A 25,857-nucleotide genomic window follows, 5' to 3' on the forward strand; every position below is an offset into this window, starting at 1 on the left:
AAAAAAGTCTTCGTGACACATCTGCAGCATCTTGTTGTGGGCTACTTTCTTCAACATTTAACTTTGTCAAGTTTAATGAAAAGTTTAGTCAAGTTTTGCCAACCTCGCTAAACTTTGATAATTACCGTTCTGTAGCTGAAAATTATTCTTTGGCATATTAAAGCTTGGGTATACTATGGTTGTCACCATCATCGACGATAGATGATATGGTTGTTCAACCTGATGATAGTTGGTTGAAGTTGATGATTAATTGATTATGATGTTCGATGTTGATAATGATCGACGTCGCTCGTAGTGTTTATCATAACAATTCAATTCAATTCAATTCAATTCAATAAAGATAAGACCTTCATCGATAAAGATCCAGACAAACTGGTTTTTCTCGAGTCTCTGTTGTTGACGAAAGCTCGAAATCAAGTTAGTGCCAATCCTGAAACTTTTTAAACCTCTCTCTTTCTTACCAACAGCGTTCTGGGACGTTTAACTATTCTCTATCTCTCACCATTTTTCGGTGTTTTTTCTATGTATTCTTATATACGACACCCGTTTCCTTTTTACTTTCACTATACTGTTTCCCATTTTGCAAAAATTTGATTTTTTTCCCAACTCAAGCCCAATCCTAGGAAAGATATTCAAATTTTCATCGTACATGAGTTAAACGAAAGACAACAAGTTTTTAGATCTACATAATGATGCATTCTGGAAGACTTTGTTTTAGTTCTTGAACACGTTATCAATGATCTACAAAGAAAATCCATCTGTTCTCTTTTGCATGCATGCATTTAAAACAAAGATTTGTATTGTATGTTTTTGCGTGCTTACAAACATTTCACTCACTCTCTGAATACTAATCACCACTTTCTAAAATCTGACATGTTTGTCCAAGTTCCTTTTTAAGCCTTGCCTGTCTTCATGAACCTGCCAAGGCAAGCTTTCACGAGCCTCCCCCCCCCCTAGCCAGGCCTATAATAATTCCGCTTCTTGATATTTTCAATAGACTTTGCACAATCTAAGTACCTTTAATAAGTTTGCTATTATGACGAAATACAAAACTTTTTTCATGTTTAAAATATTTTTCTAGTATTTTTTTTAACTTATCCAATAAAGAATTTTTTATCTGAATGGGTTCGTAGTTTCTTGGTCATGTAGTCTGAAGTGAAGACGTAAAACAAGTGCAATAGACAGGACATCTGTTTTGACATGTCTGTTTTACGAATACTCAATATTTTTTATCAAGCAGTATTAAACTAAATAAAAAGAATAGTTAAGCCAAGCCCTTAGTGTTATACAAATACAAGAATATATAAATTAATCCCCCAATACTCCTCATAACAGGGGTCCATCGGTCAATCTGCTGGTCTTTTGCATTTATTGAACTGTTATCATGATCTGTAAATTCTTAGAGAAGAAATATTTTGGCAGTTAGAAAAATATAGATATCAAATGAAGCTGTTGTGTTTTCATAAGCAAAAAAGTTAACCCAAAAAAGCTGCAGTATCTAGATTAAAACTTAGGGCTGTGAAATATTGACCCAGTTAAAATGGACCCTGCATTATGAGGGGTACTGCACATCCCCGGTGGGCAATAAAATAGGTTAGACAATAATGATAAAGCAATAAACCCTTTACCTGATAATATGTTAGATTAAGATTAAAAGCAACAAATATTTAAGGTTTTCTCTTTGTTTTTGACTTCAGCATGAAGAAATTAATTGTAACTAGCTAAAAACTTATGAATTAAAGTTTTGACTTAAATTGCTGCTCTTCTGTTGACCCAGTTAAAGCAGTAAGTGAGCTAGAGCCACCTCCAACTGCAACCGAGATCTTATCAAAATAGCCAGTACCAACTTCACGTTGATGCTTATGGGCTGTGAAACCTTGAGATTCAAGTTTAAATTCATCTTGTTGCAATTCTGCATAGGCAGCCATGCCACGGTGCTTGTAATCACGAGCCAACTTGAACATGCCATGGTTGAGAGAGTGGAAGCCAGCAAGAGTGACAAATTGGAAGCGATAGCCACACTTGGCAATTTCCCTCTGGAATTCAAAGCACTCCTTTTCAGAGAGATGTGACCTCCAGTTGAATGATGGTGAGCAATTGTATGCAAGTGGTTTGCCAGGGAATTTGGCATGCACTGCTGCAGCAAACCGTCTGGCTTCATTTAAATCTGGTTTTGATGTTTCACACCAAAGCATATCACAGTATGGAGCATATGACAAAGCTCTGGCAATTGCTTGGTCTAGGCCAGGTTTTGAATAGAAGAAACCTTCAGGAGAGCGCTTTCCTGTCAAGAATGGTTTGTCTTTCGGGTCTATATCAGATGTTACCATGGCAGCAGCATTTGCATCTGTACGGGCAATTATAACCGTTGGAACATCTAGCACATCTGCAGCTAGCCTGGCAGCATTTAGTGTTTTGATAAACTGTTTGGTTGGAACAAGGACTTTTCCACCCAGATGTCCACATTTCTTTGCTGAAGCAAGCTGATCTTCAAAATGAACACCTGCAGCTCCAGCAAAAATCTTTGAAAATAAAATGGTTTATAAACATATGAAAAAAATTACTGAACATATATCAAAGTGGCACAAATGACTTGGCAATTACACAGAATTTAGGCATAGCAAAGTATTTGTGAGCATGGTTACATCTCATTTAATCAATAAAGATTTTGAAACATCAAAAGAATAACTCACAAAAGATAAAGAAACTCATGCTTTATGAAAAAAACTTGTTTTTGATTATCAATAAAAACTTAGGGCATATGATGCCTAATATAACCCATATTCTTTGTGGAATCCCCCAAAGAAAGGGAAATATGATTGGATGTCTTGTGTTTCATGATTGCAGAAACTATCTGGCATTTCAAAGATTTGTGAATGGTTTTTTGGGACCTGTAACACCTCTGTAACACACAAAGACACTTTTAAAAAACTATGGCTTTTTGCCATATAGGGGTGCTTCGTCAGCAAATTTTCAAACTTCTCTGCAAATAAAGGGCGGCTAGCCATTTTGGTATCAAACCGGACCTGAAAATCCCTTGAGTGGAAGTCTAAAGCCATGTTTGCTTTTCATTGAAGTAACAGCATTTAACACTTGATAGTCAGTACAAAAAAATTCAATAAAACTGTGTGTGAACTCACCATGTTTTTGGTAAGCTCAAAAGCATTCAAGGCCCCACCGAACCCAGCCTCTGCATCAGCAACAATTGGCAGTTGATAATTGATTGTCTTATTGCCCTCCATGTGAGCAATTTGGTCTGCTCTCATCAATGCATTGTTGATTCTCTGAACCATTTTTGGGCATGAGTCAGCTGGATAGAGACTTTGATCTGGGAATGTCTGAAGAGCACTGTTGTTGTCAGCAGCAACTTGCCAACCACTGCAGTAAATTGCATTGAGTCCTGCTTTTGCCATTTGAACTGCCTGCCCACCTATACATCATAAAGAACATTAAATTTAAATGCAGTGATATCATGTTATAATAATGTATTAAATAGCATCAGAATTAAACGTTAGAGTATTTTTCAATAATTACTCCTTACCTTGAAAAAATTCCTGTTGATATCAAGCTAGGCAGGTTAAACAAGGTTTGCTCTGAAATAGCCCACAGGGGTAACTTTCACATACACCAACCGATATGGGATGTGCCACTTTTAGGGGTACCTTTTTCAAGTTGAGAATGAATTTAGGGGCTTTCAATTTTGGCAAAATCAAACATGTTCACAACTTTTGGGATTGATTCTCAGCATGACCTTAAACTTTGGGGCAAACTTTAAAATGAAAGGGGTTATTTTTCATTTACTTGATTGAGTTGTTGGATTTTTTTTCAATTATGGGCCTGCACTAAATATTTATCTCAAATTTGAATTTAATTTAAGGGTATGCATTTCATATGGTATCTGACTTTTGGGACTTTTGGAAAGTTTTTTTGGAAATTCGTTATTTTAGGGTTTTCATGTTTCAAATTGGCACGCCCCCGTCCTCGAGTATTGTTCAACAAAACAGTTATAGCCTTTTGACCTTCGACTTTGTTTCCATGCTCAGGACGGACGAGTAGGGCAGTTTTTCGAAGTAAGGTTTTCCTTGCTTTACAACCAGATACAGAAAGAAAGGAAGAAGTCTTATCAAGGTTTTCTTCCAAATGGTTAAGTTTGCGCACCAGACAGAGTGGTTCCAATCTTTCACTTGCGTCTGATTGCGGTCCATAACTTATGGCGTCACACCTGGAAAATCATCTGAATAGCAGAAAAAATACAACTGCAAGCTCACACGTCGTACTGTCTTTTTGTTACACATATGGGAATTTGTTTGCAACACGCTATCAACGAAGGAGTTTGACTTTGTTTTTGTTACCTCCCATGATGATTTAGGCCATTCATCTTGATAACACGGTGTTTGTAAGGTACAATCTTCAAATAATGTTTCTTGGCTAACAAACAGTTTCTAAATAACTTCATAATTTTTTATCGGTATGACATGTGCATGAAGGGAAATTAAAACATGAACGAAAGCTGAAAAGGTGATCAAGCTGCGTCGCTTATATAGTGCCACTACGGAGCAATGACCAACCCACTAACACACCCACAAAGTTCCTTTCGAATAATATCGAACGTAAAAAAAGAAGGGGGGGGGGGGGGGGGGTGTTCAATCATAAAAGGATCCATCAATCCAATGTCTTATGAAATTTACTATTCGTATATCGCTTTATATCATATCAATGTATTTAAAAGAGCATGAAATGTGATGAATATGACACCTCTAGGCGAAAATGAAGATTGTGTCTAAGGAAAATCGCAGTTCTGGCTGTTATACAAATGATTTATCAAACACAAATACCAAGTTCTTCGTCTAAAACCCTAGTTAAAAACAAAGCAAAGTTTGCTGTGAAGTTTTTCATTGATGTTTCATGTTTAATTTGACCAAAACAAAGTGGTAATATTTGCAACTAACCGGTCATAGCACCCATTGCCTGAACGTAAGTGTTTTCCCCTTTAGAAACCAAAGTCCATAGTTTTTCAGCTCCATCTTTAGCCAAGTTGCAGTTTGGATAGAAAGTTCCCTTCAACTTTTCTACATCATTCTGGGTGTAGTCTCTCTTGACACCGTGAAATCTTGGATAAAATGCCATGATGAAGAAGTTGAAGAAGTGGCTGAAAGAGCTCTACGATCAAAATGCTACGCACTCTTGCTGGCGTGGCTACCAAACAAAAATGCCGAGATGACGCAAATCTTTTGATTTCACTCGTGAAATTACTTGTACACAATCACGTTCCCATTGAAAAAGAGTTTTCCACAGTTCTGGACTTTGAACCGGAAATGATCATGAATGTTGGCACGTTTGTTGGGTACAAAGGTCAGAACACGTTTCATGTCACATACATCAAGTATCTGCTGCCGAATTTTCTTCTGTTGTCCATTCACATCCCTGTGCCATCGAACAACAGGTTTAAGTGTTAAGAAGAAGTTAGAGATCAAGGTAGGTGCAGAAGGCTTTATTGCATCTTAGAATTATACTTCAATTTATCGTACCTATAATGAACCTATTCTTGTGGCTGCATAATCTCTTACACCATGGAAAATATTGGCCAACACAAGACAGGGGTATTGCACGTGCAGGAAGAAACTTGGAAACAAAGAAGCTTCCTTTTGGCAATGTCAGTGCATGAGGGTGACGGTCCTCCAATGACGGTTTTAATTACTTTGTAGAAAGTGACCTGTAACCTATGTCGATATGTGGGTGTGTTTATCTTTGTTTTTTGCAGACTTGCCAACAATCAGTAAATTGCCACACCCCTTAGCTAGACAATTTTATAATTCACATTTGATTTTTCAAGGGAAAATTGCATTTCCTTAGATAAAGAAAGCAGTTTTTATATTTTTTATGTCATGGAGGAGCAAAGCAACCCGACGGAATCTTATCCTTAAATAGGGGAAACCACTTCAAATATTTAATGTTTGGAAAATAAACTTAACTTTTATGTATGGAAGTTCTGCTCTACCAAGCTCCCTTTTAAAACATCAGACTATCCTGTCAAAGTTAAGCAAAAGACATTTGCTTATTCAGGGTTATATTAAGAATGGGGCATACTTGGGGTAAGTGCTATTCAACAAGAATAATTTGATATACTTTCTTGAACTTGCAGCCAGTGACAGTCAGACATTCCAACCATGAATATTGGAAATCACAAGTTTTTCAAAAAAAGTCATGTGAATTATTCGAATCTGTTCCATCTGCAAAAGTTGATATCAAACGAAATTTATAAAATAATTCCACAAAAATAATAGTTCTTGCAAAAATTAATTCTCTCAAGACCTGAATGGGTTATATATTCAAAACATTTGTTTTAGTACAACATGTTTAGTGTTCATTGGAACATTGGTCAATGATTGACTAAAATGTTCATTAAATGAAAAATGTGCTGTTCCAACCAGTGCAATGTAACATGTAGAGGACACGGAGCTAGAGAGATGCAAACTGTTTGTGCAGTGTGTAACCTGATTTCTACTGACTGACTATTATTTACAAAAGTGTGTATTGATATAGAAAACTAGCAAATTTAATTAAGTGATGGACTTGATAGCTTTTACGTAGGTATGCAGAAAGAGCAATGATAGATTGTATAAAATGGCCTCAATTGAATCTGTACAGTTGCTTTTACTCAAGGACAGGGGTTGTCATTTCCCCAATATGATACATTTCACCAGCTAGGATTAAACATTAACATTTTTTAAATATGTTGTTAAAATATGCAGAAAATTAATTTCTGTTAATTTTTTGGCTTCATTGCACTGATTATTTATTGATATATACATGGGTTTATTGTAGCAATCTTCTCTCCATTTGGTTGTATTTTGTCACTTGAGAAAGCAACATGGCACTTCCCAAAGGTATGTTTTATATATTGTTCACAGATATGAATGTATGAGTTTGTCAGGCTGTTGCACAAATATCATAAGACAAAAGGTTGCATGTGTAAATAAGCAAACAACAGGCGGAACTTCCATTTTACAACCTACTGCAAGCAACTGCAATCTGCAACTAATTTAAGATAAAAATCCTATCTTCAACTGAAGTTGCATTAGGTTGCACATCACTGGCTAACTAGAATACTGCAAAATATCATATCTTGTTATTTTTACTCATCGTGAGAATTCAAGATGGCAAAGTCAATTAAGTTTGAATGGTCATCTAAGACAGAAAATCCACTGGCTAAAAATTTTTAGAGTAACCTGTGCCTCTATAGCACAAAATCAGATAAATATAGAGACAGGAACTTTGTGCAAATATTTTTTGTAGCATGTTAAATGCTCTCTTAGAAAGGAACAATGAGCTTCTCCAGAGCTGCAAACAATATTTTTCGTTCTTGGAACCTTGAAATAGGAACAAATTTTCTGTGAGGTAAAAGTATTGTGTACCAGTAGTACGCAAAAAATTTTATGCAAGGTCTTCTAATCTATTAGGTCTAGAGAATATTTCCAATGAAATGTCGTAATTTGGTTGTTGTATGCATCTTTTTTGTCTTTGGCTAAAATTGACCATGCAAAAGAAGTAAAAGTGATTTGTGGAGCAAATAGTGTTATTTCATTGACTGGCGGGAAAACTTGGTAGTGTTCTCCACAATTACCTGATGATTGGGAAGGTAACAGATGTCAGCTTTAGGGAAGATGGATCTGGTTACCTGTTTTTACTTATCAGCCAGACTCAACACTTTGCCAAGTCTATCAAGACCTCAATCAAGACTAGCTTTTTCATCATAGCTTTTAATCTTTAAAGATCGAAAAGCTTAGCCTGGTATAAGGCAACTAAAACAGCATTTTTCAAAGCACATAAACTACTTACTTGCAGATTTGTCTGTTAAAAAGATCTGACAAAACAGCTGTTTATTTTTCAAGTTTTGCTGAAATTTTTCTGCCAAGTCAAAAAATTTTCTGGGTCCCGATACTTTTTGCAGCTTTAAGCTCCTCATAGGTTACTTTTGGCAATCCTCTGCCATACAATTTTTTGGCAATCCTTTGGTGATTATTCAATATTTGTTTTGTTTGCGTTTATCTATACTGTGGTTTATGTAGCAAGTCAATAGCACTGAAGCTACTAGCCCTGAAACAACTACCAACTAAATGCAACCTTGTGTAAACTTGCCTTAACACTGGAAATTGAAGAAAGGCATTCTAAACAGACTTTTGATAAGAAGATAAAATACCATTGACTTGAAATGAAAGAAAGCTGTGAATTCACTTTTAAAGATCACTTGCTTGAATTTTCCATATATTAATAACTCTTTTAATTCTGGATGCAATTAGGGCTAGCTTTTCTGTTTTGATTTGATTTTCTTACTCTTGAGTACCTAGAAAAGAGGTAATGGATGAGAATAATCAGGATGTTGAAGATGGTATAATATGATAATAATTAGGGACTGGAACGATTTCTAGAGCTGGAAATGGTTCCATATGGTAATAACGTGAGGGTTTGGAACAAGTGGAGGAATAGGTTGGAAGAATTGAGATAGTGGGTTTTCTGTTTCTAACAGTCACAAACCTACATTCTTGATAAATTTTCTCACTAATTATTTGTCCTCATGATCTCTGGTTTTGTTGAGATTTCTCCTTGAATTTTGATGCAAATTCTATAACATTTTGGTAACAAGCAGTGAATTTTTGTACAAAAATTAATAAGCAACAATTATTTTGGAAGTAGACATCTTGCAGCTTTTGTATCTCTTCTATGTTAAAGAAAAGAATCCCAATGCCTTGCCTTCAATGAAATGAAAGTTATGTGTGTTTTATAAGCATCCCATACTTTGTGCAAAATGGATCTTTTCATGGTTCAAATGGCAGCCAATTTTGTCGATAAGAAGCTATTTCCATAAGCTATAAAAATTTACTTTGCTGAGAAATCAATCACAACTGCATTGTTAAGCTAAAGATTTTTTAAGGCGAGTTAAATTTTGCTGACCTTAGATGATCAAGATGACCAAGGCACTAGATTGTTGATGTTGTCGTCATTGGATTAGAAGATCATTAGGTCTGAAAAATTTCATAAACACTGATAGCGTCTAAATTGTTTCAGATGATGGTTGAGTCTCAAATCCTAATGAATATTTTTGCCCTTTGAATATTTATGCTTCTTATTTCCTACACAGGATTGAGTGTCATTGGACCTATGCATGGTGGATTTGACACCATATTGACATATGATGCTTTAGAATTTCTTGCTCAGCTTCACAGAAAGTTTGATGGCACAAGAAGGTCTTTAATGGCTGCTCGGGAAACCCTGCAGAAGCAGATTGATGCTGGTCAGCCAATAAAGGTTAGTTTACAGCTGGTGTTTATAGACACTGCAGTATTTTTTCTAAGGATTTACAAATACAAGGTTTTAATGGAAAAGGCTTAAGAACTTCATGATGCCATTCAATAACTTATACTTACAAATGCAGGCAAGAAGATATCCTTAAAGGAATAAATTTAAATGAATGTATATCCACATACTAACAAGCTATTTCGTCTGATACTTCTTAGAGTATTGAGTGTCAGAATGAGGGTCCTAATGAAGAAGGTGGAAAATAAATGCCCAGTTGCTCCTTCTGTCTACACAATAGCGGCTTTTCATTCCCTTATTCTGATGTTTTATACTCTGATTAATGGTGCCAGTCAAAAAAGCTTTTGTGATGTAGAAAAATGTTTGCTTTTTTCAAAGCCATTTTCAAATGTTATACCATCAAAAAATTGTTTGAAGGTATATCCCTTGTTTCAATTTCAGTTCCCAGTTGCTGACCATTGTCTATCATGGTCTGTTGCACCTATACCTCAAGATCTTCAAAGAAGACATGTAGAAATAACAGGCCCAACTGATAGAAAAATGGTTATCAATGCACTAAACAGTGGTTCTGACATGTTCATGGCAGATTTTGAAGACTCTTTGTCTCCTACATGGAAAAATTCTATTGAAGGTCAGATTAACATGTTGGCTGCAAACAAGAGAACCATAGAATTCAAAAACCCAGATGGTAAGTATGCAATGCATTTCTGTATACCATTGTTTTATTAAAATTTTTGCTAATAATGCTTCATCAGGAATTTTGTGGGGTGTTGAAGATTTTGTGTCAAAATGTGCTAACGAGTATCAGCACTTGAATATGAACCAAATTGATGCTTTCATAGTAAGTTTCATGCTTGGTTGCTAAATTTTCTTTCATACGCTTTCATAAAAAGTGCATAAAAAAGCAAGCCTAGTACACTCAATGCCATAATTGGTTCATAATCTATACAAAGTGAGTGTAAATTTAGATTTAAGCTATTTTACAAGTACATAGAATAACGCTATTGTGTTGTAGAGCTTCTTTAAAGCCTAACCTTCTTGTTTACCAATCAGGCTCAATACGTAAGCTGAAAGATCAAACTGCCTGTTTGCTGGTAAGAGTCCGTGGCTGGCATCTAGACGAGAAACATATAATCTGTGATGATAAACCAATGGCTGGTGCACTTGTTGATTTTGGCCTGTACTTTTTTCACAACGTGGCAGTTCGATTGGCCAATGGGACAGCACCTTATTTTTATCTTCCCAAAATGGAAAGCAGATTTGAGTGCAGATTGTGGAACGAAATTTTCCAATTTGCAGAGGATTATATGAAAGTTAACAGAGGTTTGTATCCAATCTTTCTCAGTAAACTTGTACAGCAGCAAAATCGTTAATATGATTCTTTTGAACATTCAATTTATGAAAGACCTGCTGTATTTTATAAAGCTTTTTACATTCAAATTACTGCTAGACTGCATTGCAGGATAGAAAATCCTTTTAATCTCAAGTCACTGGAAGAAGCTGTAAGTGTCGTAAATTACAGCTTCTAAATTAGTGATGGATCTGTCATTTGCTATCAATGTCTTTGTTATGGAAATTATAGAACATTGGCAGGTAAGTTAAAGCTGCACAGAATATCAGAACAAGTGTTTTTCAGCTCCCTGTTTCAATGGCAGAGACAAACCATTAGCTTAAGGATTAATACAAAAAATGAATTAGCAAGAAAAGTAACAAAAACATGAGAAATGAGGTAGGTAAAGGAGTTCAAAGCTTTCAAATTTTCATGGAATTGATTCTTTTGCACAACACTTACAGCTTTTATTGTTAGCTTACTTCCATTTGATTACTTCCATACTCCCATTAGAGTCTTGCAACCACGGTTGGTGCCTTTTGGAAAGCAATTGCTTTTATTTCTTCTTCTTGTGAGATGTAGAAGGAAGATTTGATAAAAACGATTAAAAACTCTGCCAAGGCTTTAAGATACAACAACATTAGCAAAGAACAAAAATCTAAGATGAATCGAATTCTTCAAAGTTTTAAAAAGCTGCTGGGTTTATTAAGGGAAATATGGTTTCCGTTTTTAACAAAAACCTATAAGGCTTTACGTACCTTTTTTAAAAGCATGGATGTCTTTTATCAGCTGATGAGTTCATAACCTGGCATTGTTTTGTTTAAAATCCAGGTACAGTGCCTGCCAAAAGTCTTGGAACACTAACGCCAATTTCCAAGGTCAAAATCAATCACCCCCCTCTCCCCTACAGAACAATGTTGGTTTGCTATCAAACAGGTTAGGATTTTAGGAAGCACTTCTTTTGCGCTTCTTTTATGATATTTCACTAAATTATCAACATTGTTTTAGGGGGAAAAGAGCAGAAGTAGTAATTTTTTCTTCATGAAAGGAATGAAAGATATCAAATGCAGCGTAAATTGCTGGGTGTCCCAAGTACTTTTGGCAGGCATTGTAGTTATGTTTAAGCATTTTTGACCTGATAAATCAAACCAGGTCAGACGTTTATTGAGTATTATATTTCAGGGACGATACGAGCGACAATTATGGTAGAGACATTACTCGCGGCTGTCGAAATGGAGGAAATGCTTTACGAATTAAGAGATTACGCTTGTGGAATGAATGCTGGTCGATGGGATTACATCTTCAGCGCCATCAAAAGGCTACAAAGCAAACCTGAAGCAGTCTTCCCAGATCGCAAACTAGTGAGTGTTTGTGTACTGCCTAATTTGTTTACTATAAATAAAATGCCCTGACATTGGCATAAGTCAATGACCAATGTTGGTCAAGCATTCTACAACCTTGAAAGATTGCGGATTGTAAACGAATTGCACTTACTACAGACCTTTAACGCTTCTCTGGTCCCTTTTAATCAGGGCACAGTAGATTGTAGCGCTATTTTTTCAAGAAAGGAACACTTTTTTAATGTTTAAAACAGTGCACTTCTTAAGGAAAGGGGATTCTTCAAAGTGTTGGAAACTGAAGTTGATAGAAATTGAAAGATAGTCATTGAAAGATGATTGAAATGGAGGTAATGGAGAGTACAATAAAGGAAGGCAGAAAAATGCGTTCACTACATTTTTTAAAAGACCAGATCGTAATGCGAGTTAGCAGAATAAAAAATTAGAAAATACACAATTTAGATGTTGTGTTTGACTCGTGCAGATATTTCTCGCTCTATCGTGTTTCCAAGGTAATGATGAATGTTCGACGAAATATTGCGTACTCTTCGAAATCATAGATACTTGTTTCCATAACAATTACAACGATAAAGGAAACTTTTAAGTATTTCCTACATTTCAAGCCGAAAGAGAATAAGCTTCTTTGGTTATGATAACAGATATGCCTCGTTTTTGGTGCTGCTTAATGGATTTTTTACATTCAAGTAAAAATTTACAATAAAACTTAACTAGTTACACTAACTACAAAATACTTAACAACACTACAAGGACGATGCCACTGGGTGCAACTCCGTGGCATCACGGATAACTTGCACATGAATTACCAAAGGAAAAAACAAAGAACACTACACTCTCTCAAATTAGATACCAGGCGAAAAATGTTGGCGAATAACAGCAGACAAGATGTTTGCTGCAGTTAAAGTAATGTTTGTGTTATTACAGATCTCACCTCATACTCAATTTGAGACAGATTTTACATGTGATAGTTAACTAAATAATTGTGGGCTCACTAGGGGGGAGAGAAGGGGACGAGATGCTTTATTCAAAGCGACGAGTACAATGTATAAAACGTATCGTTAACTCAAGGATGCTTCTATTGAGATGGTTTGAAAAATTCTTATCGCCATTCAGCACAACATCATTTGCAAGATTTGCATATCCATATGGTCGTACAAGAGTGTATATTGCTTAATGGATGACAAAACGGCAGCAAATAAAGCAAAATGGTGCATTGAACACTTGTAAAACTGTTATTAGAGGCAATTAGAATAGGATTTTTGCTGATCGTTTAGCCATTGTCAACCTTCTTAAGCCACTAATCATGAAAGAAGAACTGTTAAGTCCCGTTTTCCTTTTTCAACCATAGGCATTTAATGAATTTGTTGATTTGTTACTATAATGCTATATTCAGTAATCATGGCATTTGAAGAATCTGAGATCCGTTGGTGGCTTGTCTCCTAAAAAATCTGTCGTTTCCTTTTACCTCCCTCAACAGCGTTCTCATGGTAATCAATCACAAGAATTAATAACATCACCTGCTTTCTTTAATTTGTTCTTCTTCAGAAGTATTCTGCAGAAGTGTGCTATTTTTTAGGAAAAATTCTCTCTTAGTCTATTTCGATAGTTTCTCCCCGGATCAGTTATTTCCCAGTTGTATGAAGCCGCGTTCTAGAAGTCCGTTTCACGCTATCTTTCTATTTTGTTCTGTTCTATCCGTTATTCCAATCTCTTATGCTCTGCTGTGTTTCACGACAACCCAAAACAATCCTTGTCTGAATTGTTTCCACACTTGTTGTGATGCTGAAGGTAAAAATGTTTTCAAGGAAAGCTGTACGAAGGTTTTGAGAAAATGATCAACATTGTGCGGGGGAGGGGGTCAAAATTTTGGAAGCAACCGTGTTATATTGGTAAGAGAGTTTCAGACTTGCTTTGTCTGTTTGCATGCCGTCAGTGGAAGGCGTTCCAACTATTTTTGGCAAGGATTGTGGATTCTGTTTGACCATTGCTCTCCATTGTTTGCATTTTCTTTGAAGTGGAAAATTCGTCAATCGCTTTCATTCACAACTATTTTCTATATTTCATACACCCACTTATTTATGATCTTGGCAGAAGTTCTGTTCGAAGGAAATTTTGACATTTCGTAAATGTGATTCTTCTTCGACCCACTACCGCCATTGAAGCTTGTGCAAAAGAATAAAGTATAACTCACTTTGTTAATGCTAACGCAAAATGTTGCCTCAAAATTTGTGACTGTAAGCAACAAGCATATACTTTCAGCGCCTATCAAATCAACAGCGCAAGCTGTAAAAGTCTTATTGTCAAACTATTATTGTCAAACTATTGAAATCATTCAATCATGGGGCAAGTTGAGCAGTATTATAAGGGGAATTTTTCGCTTTGTAGTGTTTGCAATCGAAAATATTACTTTTTAGGTGACTATGACCGTACCATTTATGAAGGCATACACCGATCGCCTCGTGAAAGTTTGCCACTCGCATGGTGCTAGCGCAATGGGTGGAATGTCGGCGTTTATTCCTAGCAGACGCGACCCAGAAGTGAATAGAATCGCCATCGAACAAGTGACTACGGACAAAGAGAGAGAAGTCGTTGATGGCTTTGATGGAACTTGGGTCGCACATCCAGACTTGGTTAAATTAGCTAGAGATATATTCGTCAAAGGACTCAACGGAAAAGACAACCAAATTGAAAAGTAAGTTATTATTATATGCTCCGATAGTTTTATACTGCCACTCATTTTTGGAATATCTTAATTTTGCAATGTCACATTTCATTACCGAGCTGTTCCCAAATTAATTAAGATTGAAACTCATATAGTTGTCATAGCTTCAGAAAAATGTTTTTCGATCCTGTATTCTCCGGTGAAATGATTTTCTTTAATAGAAAAATCTATTAAAATATGGAAAAGATTTTGCGGAACACAATTTGCTACTTTGTAAATTGAATTTTTCAACGTTCTTGTCCATAATTGTTTGGTAGGCTAATCCAGTTCTCCAATACACTTGACGTGTTTTAATTTTTTTTCTATTCTATTTGATTAGTTTCTTTTGAAGCAGCTGCTAGTCACAAAAAGTTAATATCCCTTCTCAAATGATCCACTCCCGTGCTTATTAAATTTTATTTTGATGTCAAATTATAAATAACATGTTAATGCGTAAGCCAAGCCCAGTTGTAAGAAAACCCAGAGCTGAAATTCTAACCTTTAACCTCAAGTTATTTTGTCTGAAAGAACATTAAATGCAATTATAAAGAAGAAACATTGCCAATTGATCTTCTCGTTATTGGATCTTTCATAATTTTGTATATTTCTGTTGTTTTGGCACTATTCTTTTGCTACATCTCAACCTCATAACTCGCTAATACCCTGATATATCTTTATAATCTCTGCATTATTAAAACTTGGTCGTTAAGGATTTCAAGCATTTTTATCTTTGGAGTCTTAAATGTTGACCTGCAAGCTGAAGCTAATCCTGTTGGATACCGTCTGCTATTTTCTTTCATATGATCGAGTAGTCACCGTCAGTATAACAAACCACAAAGATGGCGTATGATGTTTCACATTAGGTGGTTAAATGCATTTTAAGTACTCGTTGATAGCCACCCAGTAATAAATGGTATCTTGTTTCACATTCAGTGTTTCAAAGATACTTTGTTACACGATTTTGCTCGTCAGAGAAATGTTTGAAAGCGCATCTCTCTTCTTATGAAATTTTTTGTTACTTAGCAACCCAAAAACAGCCATACTAAAAACATATTTTGATTCTTTGCTTATCAAGCAAGAGGAGAATGACCACCAAATTTATTAATTATTCACTGCCACTTGATCAATTAAAAAATCTCAGAGGGGGGGGGGGGGGGGGGGGGGGGGTTACGCTCTTTTATCAAGCAGGTCGTGTTTTATTTGACTGTTATTATAAGCACCATGCTCATCTTATTCGTTGATTCAACTTCATGTTTTTGCTCGTTTTATTATGAATAGGTTCCTAATTACCATCCATTTTAGACAGAAGACTTTCAAATATATTTGACCAGACAATCTACTTGACAAGTTTTACGTGTATTACCAATGCTTCAAGAAATATTTTTACACCAACTTATGATTAATTTACCTCTGAATATGACTTTAAACTTTAAAAACCCTTCATTCATTGCCTACCCCGCAAATTTTAATCAAATTAGGAATACTGAAAGTCTCGTCTGAAGCTGAGCTAAGAAGCAATGAAGGAGCTTAGTTACATGTGAAAAAATCATTAAAATCTTCAAATGACGTGGAAGTTGTGGTTTTTAATCTTATTTTTCCGTACTTTTGTATGAGTTTTGACGATTTGTGTTGTTTTTTTCACTTACTAGGAAAAGAGATGACGTCATTGTATGCGTAGATGACTTGATCACCATCAAAGTTGAGAATGGGTTCGTGTCTGAAGCTGGGGCGAGGCTGAACATATCAGTCGCGTTGCAATACCTGAACAGCTGGTTACAGGTAAGGCAGTAATTGCCATAGGTGAAGATCAGAAATGTTTCTAGGGCTGTAACCATGTGGGACCAAATTCATCGATAGGCAGGGGTCATAATCAACGGTCCTTTGTTATGATTTCTTTTTAGGCCGATTGTTTTGAATATTGAACGCGACATTTGTATTTCAATTTTTTTTTTCATTTTGTATTATTTTGTATTATCCGTAAATCATTTTGTGTTTCAAATAAATAATACAAGTATTTAACAATTTTCTTGGTACAGAGCTTTTCAAATTCCAATATTATAACAAATTGTTATTATATGTAATAAATGATTATTTATTTGATAAATTCAATTGATTTTGTATCTTTGAGTGTTAACGTGTTATGAAAATGCCTGTAAGTAGCATAACTTTTAACGTTGTCCTACAATATAGAGTATTTGAAATCAGTATTCTTTATGTTCATTTTTTTTGTTCGGAAGGATGTTTTGATATTGAAAAATTATCAAGGAAAGGAAAAAAGAAATGAAAGCTACGCAAATCTTATAAATTCATTTTCTAATATGAATTGATGTGTCCTGATGTAGACTTGCTGAAAAATGCTAGGGTACTTCATGTATAATATCATGCAATAATGGTGTACAATTGGTTGTCTTGTTGACAGGGTGTTGGTGCTGTTGCCATCAATAACTTGATGGAAGATGCGGCAACTGCTGAAATCTCTCGCGGCCAGCTTTGGCAATGGCTCCGACATAAGACCAAACTGAATGACGGACGGACCTTTTCTGTAGATTTGTACAACCAGTTCTGCAGCGAAGAGCTCGAGAAGCTTGGAGGCAAGGACAAACAGAAATTTGGCCATGCGGCTACGCTTTTGAATAAACTCATTCTTTCTCCGTCAATGGATGAATTCCTCACACTGTCCGCTTATGAAGTCCTTACTCAAGATTCAGCGAAATTGTAAGTGGAAAAGTACAACTATTATTGTGAGTATCTCAAAATACATACACGTCATATTCATAGCATGTATGCCTTATTCACATACATCACATACACAGCAAGCATACACACATTATCAATTCGAAAATTCCCGCTATCACAGCGAACACGAAGATTTTGATTGGCATTTTTTTGTAAAAAACAGTTTTTTCTTTGCATTATTGTCACGTAATTGGTTCTTTCAGTCCACGGACATTCATAATGCCAAAATGATGTAAACTGCGCTTGCAAACTACCGCGTTTTAGAACGTGCTTATTGCAGATTCCAGAAGTGTTGATCTTTTCGCCAGATGTTACCCTTAAAACCTGATTTACACGAGACGAATTTTTACACTGGCAGAAATGTTTATGCGAGTTTGCTGTAAATATTGCAAAAGTATATAGCGACTGCCCGAAGAGTGCTGTTATCAGAAAGGTTAAATTTTAAAGTAAATTTTATTGGAAAAGCGAGCAAAATAGCAAAAAAGCGATACTGGGTTAGTTATTCAGAACGTCTTCAGAAAGGGGAAGTTCATCTTTCGGTAAAATATTTGCGTTTACATGACCAGGAATACTTCTTCAAATGCTTTCGAATGTCGCCAACTAAGCTTGCGCAAACATGCGAGATCCTGTTAGTGCACCTTCATCGAACAAATCTTGAGTCTTTCATTACTGAAACTGTTGCTGTTTAGCAGGCAAATAAGCGGCCAAAATTTCAGCTAAATAATCTGAAATGGATCCACTTACATGGATTGTGGACGAGGAAGAGGAAATTGATATTTACCAATCTATTTTATTGACGTTCTATAGGTGAGAAGAAGAATGCGGAAAGACGCAGGCCATCAGGAACCAAACAGAAAATGTCAGGTGTCTTCAGACGCTGTTCTGATTGTTTTTTTTACAGCTCAAAAAATTTTGTAGCGAAAAAGTAGGAATGATTTCTACTTTTTTTCGAAGCGAATTATTCGCAGAGAATTTTCTAATCTCGTCTTCTGCGCTGCGCATATTTTTCGCGGACTCACAGCGAAAATTTCCCATGATTGGTTTTGATGACTCCTTCTCAGATAAACAGCCCAACCTAATGGGAGTGTGTTAAGAGTTACCATTTGTTTGTAGGAGCTGAAGCTTATGGTAATATTCATTGCAGTATTGGGCAGTCAAGGGACAATAAATTGGGACCATGTTATGTCTAAAGATTCAAGCCCATGCTTTTATTCATTAGCTGATCTATTACTCTGATGAATTAGCTTATGCTTAGCAAGTCGTTGGTATGTATTTTGTAATAATTATTTTTCTTGGGATGAGATTCACCATATACTTGCTGTTTGTTCAGAATTTTCTCTATTACTGCCAATTCCAAATGGTGATTTTGCCAGAACTAAATGAACAAGTGATAACACTTTTGCATCAACTTTAAAGGCATTTGACTCAGGTAGAAATGGCTTACAGCCACTCGACCACCAGCGGTTGACCAATCAAATTGCGCACAGAGAAAAACACGTGAACAGCTTCCGTCTTTCTGCAAATTGGCAAAATTCTAGAGCAGCGCCCAGTGGTTCAAGGTGGCGGACGAAGTTATAGCTTCGCCTCCACCAATGGCTACAAAACGATCGATCTTTTCAAAATCATCAATATCGTTTATCGGTAGTCTTCGAGCTGCCATTAAGACGTTTCCGCCTAGTCTATGCACTGTCGTTTTCCAAGAACCCTGACATTTTGTTAACGCACCATTTGTGCTGTGAGTTTTTATAGTTGATAGTCATTTGCTGATAAGGTGAAGGAGGTGAGTAAGATTTAGACAAGAATCTCCGCTGAAGTATATTCAGCTATCAAGTTGGCGAGGGAAGCATTAAATACTTATAATACGCTTCAAGGGCTAGTAGAACTTCGCTTAAAATATCAGAGTCCTTAACCTTAACCAGAAAATTCCCACAGCCGAAAACCCCTAGTACATTCAAAATTTAGAAACTATACCTAAATCATACCCTTAAACGTTATTGTCCTCCGCATTGTGTTATCTGTCAAGTAGTGTTGGGTTTTATCTGGACTGATCTACATATACTGTTAGGTACATTTTGTTTAGTCGTACCTTTACCAGTGAATAAACCAAACATTTTGATGCAGTCATTACATTTTGCTGGAAACCGAGCAATGAGAATGGATTTTGACATCTTTGTGTACCATTTTGTGATGTATGCTATAGTCTAGGGTCAGCTCTTAATTTGTTCTGTAATATTTTGCCATAAGACATTAACAAAAACCGCGGAGATGGGCAGGCCCCCTCCCACTTTTTGCCAGAAGTGCAAAAAATTTACTGACGAATCACCAGTCAAACCACTATTTGTTCGGTTTTAGCCCCCCCCCCCCAACTTTCTAGACCCCCGACTTTTCTCAACGCTCCGCTGTGTCTGATAAACACACGTGAGGCGATTGAATTCCAATGTTGGCACCAGGCCTTGATTTCTCTATTGCCTGCATCAAATGCCTGATACTGCGACACATTTCCTTCAATAAACTTAAACACATTTTCCATGATTTCTTTCAAACTTTGATCTAATTTTCGACAGGGCCAAATTTTCTCGGCCTTTGATTTGTGTTTTCAATAAGCCCTTGTTGATTCATTCATTTAGTTCACCACACCCCAATTAATAAAGAACTCTATAACCAGAGAGTTTTTCTCGACTGTCGTCCATACAAAATAGGGAGTCAGGGTATAAAACCACAGCTTAAACCACAGCTTCCTGCCTCTTTTAGTGTACTGAAATACAATACGACATGTGATATTTCTTTCGAACAAATCTGAATGCTTACAACTGTAAATGTCAATAACCACTTATAGATAACAAATTTATGTAAAGAGAGATACTGTTGTAGAGCCCACAATTTAGACTTTGGTACTTGAAACTCAAAATGTGACTTGCTATCGAATGTTTAAGGCTTTACTCCTGTTATATTTTCAACTCTATTGGACTTTTACATTTCACGCTAAGAAACTTTGAAAGAAGCTGCCTCTTATACCAGCAGCCTCGATGCTATCATGTTTGGGGACCAGCAGGTTAAAAACAAGCTCTTGCAAAAGTAAAAACGGGTTTCCTTTTTCGTGTAGTTTTGTCTTGTGGTAGATTAAGCTTTGCAAGGAGATTTCTAGTGCTCTTTTTTAAGAATTTTTTATCCTTTTAACTTAGAATTTTGCGGTCAAGATGGATTCAAGGAATTACTTCGGGTATCAGCTTATTGTCTTAAAGTTTCATATCGTTAGGTTTAGTTATCTTTGTCCCTGGTCAATTTGCATGCTTTTTCCTGAATATCAACTCCTTCTATTATTTCCAGTTCTCAACAATTGCTATTCAGAGTGCTATTTTGAGTTATCAGTGCTTTTCGTCAACATTTGATGAGGAAAAGGTGGGATATCACATAAGTGAGAGTCTCCCTGTATTCCCTTTGAAAAAACAAACAATGTGCCTGTGTTTCCGTTGAAACATAAAAAGAGTTTCCCTTTTGCCCTCAAACTAGTTATAATGTTCCCATGTTCCTGGTGGAAAATTGAAGTTGTTCCCGTGTTCCTGCTTGTTCCCGTGTTCCTGCTTGTTCCCTTGTTTCTGAAAACCCCTGAGAGACCCACACTAGTCAGATCAGTATAGCGGTATTTGCCAGTTGCTTGGAAGGGGTATGCGCAACATTTTCGTGAGACAAACCAGAACACCGCCTGTGAAGGTTCTGCTTTGTTTGAAACGGTAAATCATTTTAGCAAAACCAGATTTATTTGGTGCAAGATTCCTAGCTACAATGAACCCTCTTGTTGGCACACTTATCTAGATCACCAAACCACAATTATTTCGGTAGTGTTATTAAAAATTGTTTCATTGATTGTCTCAAAATAATAAGGGGTTCAAGGTAAAGAACCGCTTAAGAAAATTGTGCACATGGACAAAAGAAAGTTATTGTAAACTTGAAATTGTTATAATAAACCGCGGGGAAACTTGACTCTTCTATTAATCATGAATGAATATGTCTTCATCGGAAGTTTTTTGGGAGCAATGTTTCTGATACGTTTGTTTCGAGATTTTAGAAAGAAAATAAAGTAAAATAAAAACTGTCACGTTCGGAAACATCAAAAGTAAGAACAATAAATGTAAGAAACAAAGGTAGCAAACAAGGGTAAATTGTAAGCTAGTAAAAACTAGAAATTAACAGATACGAAAAAGACGACCTAAGAAACCGGTCGGTTTCAAGCGCTTTGTAGCCTGTGCTCCAGACCCCTAACTTCAAAGTAGAATTAGGGGTCTGGAACACGGGCTAGTTCTTTGTTGAATACAGTATGCAATAGACCGTATCAATTAGACGCAAAAAGTACTTTTTAATGTCAGTGTGAATACAGTCTTTGGACATAAGAGCTGTTGATGTAGATCTGGGTCTTGCTCCTTATCGATGTGGTCGTCATCCGAACCACAAAAGCCCAAAGGTTATCCTATTGACTGAAAATCTGTGTATAATTGATGTATTGTGCAGACTTTAGTACAAATTAAACCCAAAAAGTGTAACTTGTTTGACTGTTTACACGTCGAAAGGCTTTCTGGATTTGTGCTGACCCGCGTTACGTCATTTCTGCAGATAAAAGTGCCATATATGATACAGTTTAGAATTTTTGAAACCAACGGAGTCCTAGGTTCTCAAGTTACTTCCAATGTAAACCTTGATGATATGATGATGTAAATGGTCTTTTGAACAAACGTTTTCCTCGTACCACTTTTGGGAAAGTAAACAGTGTTAGCATTAGTGGCAATGCCTTACTTAACCGTAGGGCGCAGCGAGACAAATTTTAAATTGTAATTTATATCCGCTGATCTATAAAAAACACTGGATCGAGCTTCTATTGTGATCAGAGTGTCGCCATCCGAGACGAGGGCCCAAGAACAGCCCATCCGAGGAGGCGGCCTTCACTCTCACTGTTCTTGTTCAGCAATCATACACAGCATTTCAGCTCTCGCGTATTCATATCGTTGTAACCCGGGGCTTCCCGCTATTGTTTGGGGCTTCAAACTTTGGTGTTTCAAGAAAATAGGAAGCTCGATCCATTCTTTTTTATAGATCAGTGTTTATATCCTTGGAATGAATTGATGAAGAAAGGAATAGAATGAAAATAATTTTCCTCGTTATGGGGGCAGCCCGGGTTCATTTCCCTCACCCCGTTTGAACTCGAGTTGTTCGATAGTTGTAACCCGCGGACAGAGAGGGGACAACAACATTCAGGGAAGGGACGATAATTTTTAATACACCGTTGCCCAATGGATTTTCTTTGGCCTCTCCCTTTAATAATTAGTTAATAATTATCACACAGTGATATTTGGCTTTGAATAACATCACAGCAGATCACATACCAAGCAAGCTATTTGAACTCAGTTTGAGGGGTTGCCACGATCACAACCCTTACATTCTTTGTTATTGAATTGCATTAAATTTAAGAATACAGTCCAGGCAATGCGTAACCAGAGGGAATGCGAGGGTGTGGCTGCACCTGGTCGATAAATTAATGGATCCTTTAAGTCGAATGCATAATGAAATTCTGTAAGACCTTGAAATATGAACCAGTGCCTATTCTAGAATGTTCTTCCTTTCTACTAAAATCTAATTATGAAAAGTTAAGAAAAACGTCGCTTAAAAGCCCATGATTACAGCGACATAGTTGCAAGATATGCTGGGGTACGATCGCACACTAGGCTCACCTTTCTTTCCCTGCTTTCCTTTTTGTTCGAAATTTCATCAGTCATTTTCTGCAGTTCCTCTTAATCTCCGCAGCAGTTTCTCAGTAAAAATTATGTCTCTCCGCCCCTGTGAAATGGATATGAAAACACAAATTTATTGATAAAATTTGTTTGGCCAAACAGCGGTTCAGACCAAAGCTTTTTTTACCAGTTCACTTCTCCTCATACCTTATCAAACAAATCCATGTAACGCAGACGTAAACGCAGACGTAAACTAGGTGACGTATACTGTATTTCTAATATTTTGATAAATTGGATTCGGATATTCATAATTCCTGACTTCATTAACTTTTTTCCTGTCGAATGGCAGAAATTTTGTTCATCAAGTTAAGTCCAATTTTGTTGCCACGATACACTACAAATTGCATCACGGATAAAGTCCCTAACCCAGTCTGTCTTCTCAACTCTTGGGTTTTCTGTTTCGATGACAAATTTAAGTAGATGTAATACTATGAATATCGAGATGATATTTTTCCGTGTCAAACATTGAAAAAATATAGGCCAAGAGTAGGCTGATTCACGCTATTTTCATGGGGTTTTCATCAATCTTTTCGTTAAAGCGGAAAGTTCAAAAAAGAAAAAGGAAATTGGTTGGTTGAAAAAGAAAAAGGATTTATTACTTAGCCATATAAGCAAATCCTGTTCAGGTTTAATACAAACGAAGTAAAATTCATTAGATGTTTCTTTCCAGCCGGAGTCGTCTCTTAAAATTTTTAGCATTAATGAAATTCCTTGGAACAATAACATAGATGATTGAAATTATTGGTGTAAAATGTTTGCCAGTTTAGCAGATCTGTCAATCACCCTGGCACATTGTTTGAGTTTGACTTGTGTTAACCAAAATTGGGCAGTGGCGCAGAGGCAGGACCAACGTTTGTTTGCTTCGTGAGTCATAAGGTGTCGCTACTGAATCACGCTGCAGCAAAGACCATTAACAAAATAGAGCTAAGCCAATTCATCTGTTTTCATCCGGGCTGGTGATGCTATATTGGAGCACAGAACAGAGGCTTAACGCTCGGATCAGTCAGACTATTCAATGCAAATTGTATCCGCTTGGTTGAATTTCCTTTTAAATATTACGATTTGATATCTCGTGTCGTGTCGACTTTCGTTGTTCCCCTACCATTGCGTTGATTGTTGTCACCCAGTTCAGACGCACTGCACTGCTTCGACTAGCCACAGACGATCTTGTTGTACATTTGGATGAATCTTGAATTTGAAGTTCAATGATCATGGATCGTGGTTCTGCACGGCGCAGCAATTATATATTTGAATATCGAATTACGGTTCTCGGAAGTTCCCGTGTTGGTAAAACATCTCTGATAAAACGATTCACAGAAAACGAGTTCTCAGAGAAGCACGAGCCCACCATCGAAGACCATTTCCAGCACGTTTTTGACCATGGTGGTTCTACATGTGTCTGTTTACTAATCGATACGTCTGGTACTTTTGAGTTTCCAGCAATGAAGAATTGGTCCATTTCTAAAGCAAATGCCTTTGTTGTTGTTTATTCGATTGATGACAAAAAATCTTTTGCCATGGCCAAACTCTTGGTTGATGATATCAAGAATGTTAAATGTGACGGCAGCGAAATCAAAATTGTTCTAATTGGAAACAAAATGGAACTTGAGAGCACACGCAAAGTGTCAAAGGAAGATGGGTTTGATTTTGCTAAAAGCGTAAGCCATGGACACGTTACTTGTGAGTTTGTGGAAAGCTCGGCAAAGGAGAACAGGGATGTATCTAAAGCTTTCCACTCACTGTTTGATATGTTTCTTGTGGACCAGTCGATGGACGAAGCATTGTTGAATGGATCACCAACAGAAAAGAGGAGTGGTAGTTTTTCACGGACATTAAGCTTACGAAAATCACGCAAAAATCGAAAATCAAAATCTCACGATAAAAACGCTAATAAACGAATGATCACTAGACGAAGTGACGAGAATCTGTTGGACATTGACAAAAGCTACCATCCAAGACCGAGGGCGTACTCTCTCGATGCGGACACGCTGGTTTTAGATTCGAGTGGCTCAGAATCAGATAGCAGGCCGTCTTCTCCTGAGGTTGCTCTAGAGAAACAAGAAGAACCCGAGGACTTGAAACGATTTCGACGACAAAGTTCTGCGAAAGAACTGCTGAGACGCACCACATCAGCGTGCAAGGAAAAACTCGACCAGGCGAAAAAGAAGTTAAGTCGGAACCACAAACTGTCAAAAGATGGCTTTCCATCTCTATGACCAGAATTTTATACTTTTAGATAATGCTTTGATAGAGAATGACGTGCTGTTTATTTGCAGTTAACACAATAAAACGTTCTATTTCAACCGATAATCTGTACAGCTTGGCGATCATCTTTGTAATATATTGTGACTTTTTGTAAAGTACTCGTTAAAATGCAAATTAAGATAAAATTATCATTAGAGACAAAATTGGATTACTTTTTTTGGTGTGTTTTCGTGGCTTGCCATAGTAACCACCTGAGACGCCTAGTGTTATCTTAGTTCAACCGTTGGTGTCTTTCTGCAACCTAATTGCAATGGCACGGGATCATTCGGTATAAAGGGTCATCTCTTCGAGAGGCTATCCGATAGTCTACCCAGAAAGCGGTAGAGTCCTACCTCAAATGAAATTAAAATAAAAAACACTTCATGTACAATATAG

The 25,857-nt window shown here is 36.7% G+C and overlaps 3 protein-coding genes across 4 annotated transcripts; 2 read left to right on the top strand and 1 right to left on the bottom strand.

Annotated features, from left to right (window-relative positions):
* Positions 1–1,189: 1,189 nt before the first annotated feature.
* Positions 1,190–5,269, bottom strand: LOC135683763 (uncharacterized). Its single transcript, XM_065199114.2, has 3 exons — positions 4,950–5,269; positions 3,141–3,430; positions 1,190–2,522 (listed from the first exon to the last, which is right to left on the bottom strand). The coding sequence occupies exons 1-3, from the start codon at positions 5,125–5,127 to the stop codon at positions 1,737–1,739; spliced, it is 1,254 nt and encodes a 417-aa protein (XP_065055186.2). The 5' UTR covers positions 5,128–5,269; the 3' UTR covers positions 1,190–1,736.
* A 107-nt stretch (positions 5,270–5,376) lies between these two features.
* LOC135683762 (malate synthase) lies at positions 5,377–18,749 on the top strand. 2 transcript variants are annotated; one of them, XM_065199113.2, is made up of 10 exons: positions 5,377–5,475; positions 6,826–6,887; positions 9,140–9,306; positions 9,757–10,003; positions 10,369–10,638; positions 11,828–12,006; positions 14,415–14,692; positions 16,351–16,480; positions 17,121–17,442; positions 18,551–18,749. In XM_065199113.2, the coding sequence occupies exons 2-9, from the start codon at positions 6,872–6,874 to the stop codon at positions 17,418–17,420; spliced, it is 1,587 nt and encodes a 528-aa protein (XP_065055185.2). In that variant the 5' UTR covers positions 5,377–5,475; positions 6,826–6,871; the 3' UTR covers positions 17,421–17,442; positions 18,551–18,749. The 2 variants fall into 2 exon arrangements, with proteins under 2 accessions (XP_065055185.2, XP_065055184.2); XM_065199112.2 differs by having other exon boundaries at positions 17,121–17,416.
* A 145-nt stretch (positions 18,750–18,894) lies between these two features.
* LOC135683765 (ras-related protein Rap-1b) lies at positions 18,895–25,625 on the top strand. The gene has a single exon (XM_065199116.2). The coding sequence runs from the start codon at positions 24,423–24,425 to the stop codon at positions 25,431–25,433; it is 1,011 nt and encodes a 336-aa protein (XP_065055188.2). The 5' UTR covers positions 18,895–24,422; the 3' UTR covers positions 25,434–25,625.
* Positions 25,626–25,857: the final 232 nt, after the last annotated feature.

This window comes from Rhopilema esculentum, chromosome 7 (genome assembly GCF_057945365.1).
Source record: "Rhopilema esculentum isolate cy_ngs chromosome 7, ASM5794536v1, whole genome shotgun sequence".
Classification (NCBI taxonomy): domain Eukaryota; kingdom Metazoa; phylum Cnidaria; class Scyphozoa; order Rhizostomeae; family Rhizostomatidae; genus Rhopilema; species Rhopilema esculentum.